The 3,935-nt window shown below is 32.3% G+C and overlaps 1 protein-coding gene across 1 annotated transcript; it reads left to right on the top strand.

Moving 5' to 3' along the window:
* Positions 1-1,183: 1,183 nt before the first annotated feature.
* LOC122273313 (uncharacterized) lies at positions 1,184-3,409 on the top strand (the record flags this gene model as incomplete). The annotated part of the gene is made up of 3 exons (XM_071176907.1): positions 1,184-1,412; positions 2,204-2,422; positions 2,906-3,409. Coding segments are annotated over exons 1-3 (952 nt in total), but the record flags the coding sequence as incomplete, so codon positions are not given.
* Between the last annotated feature and the right edge of the window lie 526 nt (positions 3,410-3,935).

Below are 3,935 nucleotides of genomic sequence, written 5' to 3'. Positions count from 1 at the left end.
TGGGATTACTCATTCAGATTTAAAAAATGACTATCATTGAAAATTTGTGTTATTGTAAGGAAAAATTTAATTGTGAGGGATTAACTGGTGAAAATAATTCTTGTGATATAAATTTACAGTTACGGAAATTTTGGGATATTGAAAGCTTAGGCATAAATGATAAAATTCAGAATACACCTTTGGAGCAAGAAACTTTAAAACAGTTTGAACAAAATATAAAATTTCAGGATGGCTGATATGTGGTTAAATTACCATTTAAAGATGAAGTAAACATTTTTGATAATTTTAATTTATCTAAAAATAGGTTAATTAGTTTAACATCGCGTTTCAATAAAAATCCTTCTTTGCATGATAATTATGCTAGTATTTTTAAAAAACAATTATCGAAAGGAATAATAGAACCTGTTAATGATAAATCAATAGTTCCAAATATGGTTTATTACTTACCTCATCATCCAGTAATTAAAAATGATAAACAAACTACAAAGTTACGGATAGTTTTTGATGCCTCGGCTAAAGAAAAAAATTGCTACTCTCTAAATGATAACTTATTATCGGGTCCCAATCTAACCCTAATCTTTTAATTTTACTATTAAAATTTCGCGAGTTTAAGATAGGAATAATTGCTGATTGTGAAAAGGCTTTCCTACAATTGTTAATTGATGAACATGATAGAGACTATCTTAGATTTCTTTGGTCAGAGCAATTCCCTCCCAAGAAAATTGAGGTTTTTCGCAATAGAACCGCAACTTTCGTAGTGAAATCATCAACATTTTTACTGGCTTGAACAGTAGAGTATCATATCAAAAATTATAAAGAATCTCATCCTTTGGCGTGTAAGGTTTTGAATGAAAATTTGTATGTTGACGATCTTATTACTGGTACAAATACGATTGAAGATGGACTACTATTATCCAGGGACACTAAATTAATATTAAAGGATGCATCAATAAATCTTAGGAAGTGGAAGAGTAATTCTAAGGAGTTATGCCAAAAATGGCAAGACACAAAATTTGAAAAATATCCTAGTAAAGAAACAGTACCTTTAAAAGTTTTAGGATTCATTTGGAATACTTTAAAGAATTAATTTAATTTAGATTTAAGTTCCTTAATTGATTTTTTGGAAAATGTGAAAAATACTAAGAGAAGCGTATTACGCATATCATCAAAACTATTTGATCCAATGGGATATACAACAGCATTCGCGATTAGAATTAAAATTCTTCAAGAAATATGGGAACAAGGCTTAGAATGGGATGAGGAATTCGGAGATATTTTAAGACTGAAATGGGAAAAATGGTATAAGGAAGTAAATGTATTAAAGGAACTTTCACTACCAAGATATTATTTTCATGAAGAAGATAGCTGTTCCGAAGTAGGGAATTATAAGATAATTATATTTTGCGACGCAAGTGAGAAGGCATATGGAGCGATTGCATATATTCGATATGAAAGAAATCAAAATTTTTACGTATGCTTCGTTTCTTCAAAGGCACGCGTTGCACCATTAAAGAAGTTGAGTCTACCAAGATAAGAGCTGGTGTCCACTCGTATAGGTTCCAGACTATTGGATACTTTAAGGAACATGTTTCAAATAAATAACTACTATATTCTGACTCAACCATAGCCCTTAGTTGGATTCAAGCAGGGGTGATTGTGCTCCGGAAAAAATCCGGATTTCCGGAATTTTCGCTAACAGTGATCTGGAAGTTTCCGGAGATCGAAGGTCCAGACGTTTCAAAATATCATTTATCACAGAAGTTTCTGGAAATCAAATTTTCAAAGGTGGAACTTAAAAACACAGTTTATTTTATTTGTTTGTAAGGAAGAGCCAGAGAGATACTTTATAAGCTTATATTCATGATTAATATTCATTTTTTATCAGTAAATAGTTGTCATAATCATAAACTCAAGAAAGAAAGACATATTTGTAAATTTTAATTACTTCTCCAGGTCATCATAGCTATGTGTAAATGGTATAGGTACGTGTAAAATTTTAAAAATATTTTAAGTAAATTAAGAAATATAGGAAAAAAACCTTGTTTAAATCTTTTTCAATTTAAACTATTTTTTGTTGTTTTTTTTAACTCAAGAAATTTTCCGGAATTTTGACTTGGGCTCACAATCACCCCTGTTCAAGGAAATGCAAATCAGTGGAAGACATTTATTTCAAACAGAGTAAGTGAGATCCAAACTTTAACAGATCCTACTAATTGGAAGTACATAAAGGTAAATGATAATCCAGCTGATATCATATCAAGAGGATGCAGTGCTAATGATTTACTCTCAAGTGCAATTATTATTAATGGACCAACATGGTTGACATTAAGCGAAGAAAAATGGCTGAAAAATGAAGAAAATTTTAAAAGAGCAGATGTAGATGAAGAAAAGAGATCGAAATTTATTGCAGTTAATTATGCAAGTGAAAATAATGTTCACAATTCAAATTTCGATATCCAAAAATTTTGTTCTGTTAAGAAGATTTTCCGAATAACAGCCTGGATTAGAAGATTTAGGGGCCGTTCAAAAAGTACGTACATCCCGAAGGGGGGGAGGGGATTTGCTATTTTGTACGGTTTTGTATGACGGGGAGGGGGGAGGTATTATACAAAGTACGTACATAAAGTTAGGAGTTATTGTTTAAATAATTTAAATTAATCATTTATATTAAATAAATATTTAATTTTATTTAAAACATAATTATTTTAATTTTTATGAAAAAGGGGGGAAGACTAATAAAATGTACGTACTCTAAGGGGGGAGTAAGACCTTCTGTACGGTTATGTACAAAGGGGGGGAGGGGGTTAAAATTTCTCCGATTTTGTGTACGTACTTTTTGAACGGCCCCTTATAACGAATTTGAGAGTTAAGAAAGAATATAAAATCAAAAATGTTTTAACTGCAGAAGAATTAGAAGAAGCTGAAAACCTTTTGTTGAGACACGTACAAGCAAAGAACTACAGTAAGGATATAGATTGCTTAAAGGAAGGACAACATTTACAGAAGTGCTCAAAAATCAGAGACTTAAATCCGTTCATTTCTGACAAAGGGATTATACTTGTGGGTGGAAGACTACAGCACTCCAATTTGAACTATTATGAAAAACATCCTATACTATTACCATCAAAAACAAAATTTACAGAACTGATAGTGAAAGAAGCACACGAAAAGACCCTACACTCTGGTGTTTCAAACACATTAACACAGGTACGAGAGAAATTTTTGATTCCGAAAGGTAGGCAATTTATTAAGTCAGTAATTGGAAGCTGCGTCTTATGTAAAAGATTCAATGTTCGATCAGGAAGTGAAATTATGGCACCTCTTCCTAAAGACAGAATAGAACAGTCACCTCCATTTTCAGTTACTGGCCTGGATTTTGCTGAACCCTTATTTGTGAAAGATTCTGATAGTTAGTTTTACATCATGCTATGCACCTGTGCAGTTACACGAGCGATACAACTGGAAATTGTTTCCAGTTTAACAACTGAAGCATTTTTACTTGCTTTTTGTCGCTTCATTTCCAGAAGAGGACTTCGTTCTGTTATTTATTCAGACAATGCTTCAAACAAGCAGAGTTTGAATTGAAAAAAATGTGGAATATTTTGAGCAGTTCTGAAGTGAGTGAGTTTTATTCCTCAAAGGGAATAAAGTGGAAATTCATTGTTGAAAGAGCACCCTGGTGGAGTGGATTCTACGAGCGAATGGTTCGTTCAATGAAAATCATTCTTAGGAAATTACTGAGGAAAACATCTTTGACTAGTGAAGAACTAGGAACAGTTCTATGTGAAATAGAAGCTGTGATTAACTAAGCCTATTACTTACGTGACTACAGACACTCCAGATACTTTTCCTCTAACGCCATCCCACATGCTACTTGGAAGACGATTAATAAGTTTACCGTCAGTCAAGTTATCCGGTATTAACTGCATGATTGA

Source organism: Parasteatoda tepidariorum, unplaced genomic scaffold (genome assembly GCF_043381705.1).
Source record: "Parasteatoda tepidariorum isolate YZ-2023 unplaced genomic scaffold, CAS_Ptep_4.0 HiC_scaffold_3635, whole genome shotgun sequence".
Taxonomy (NCBI): Eukaryota; Metazoa; Arthropoda; class Arachnida; order Araneae; family Theridiidae; genus Parasteatoda; species Parasteatoda tepidariorum.
The sequence above is the reverse complement of the archived record's forward strand: the minus strand, read 5'-3'. Positions and strand labels throughout refer to the sequence as shown.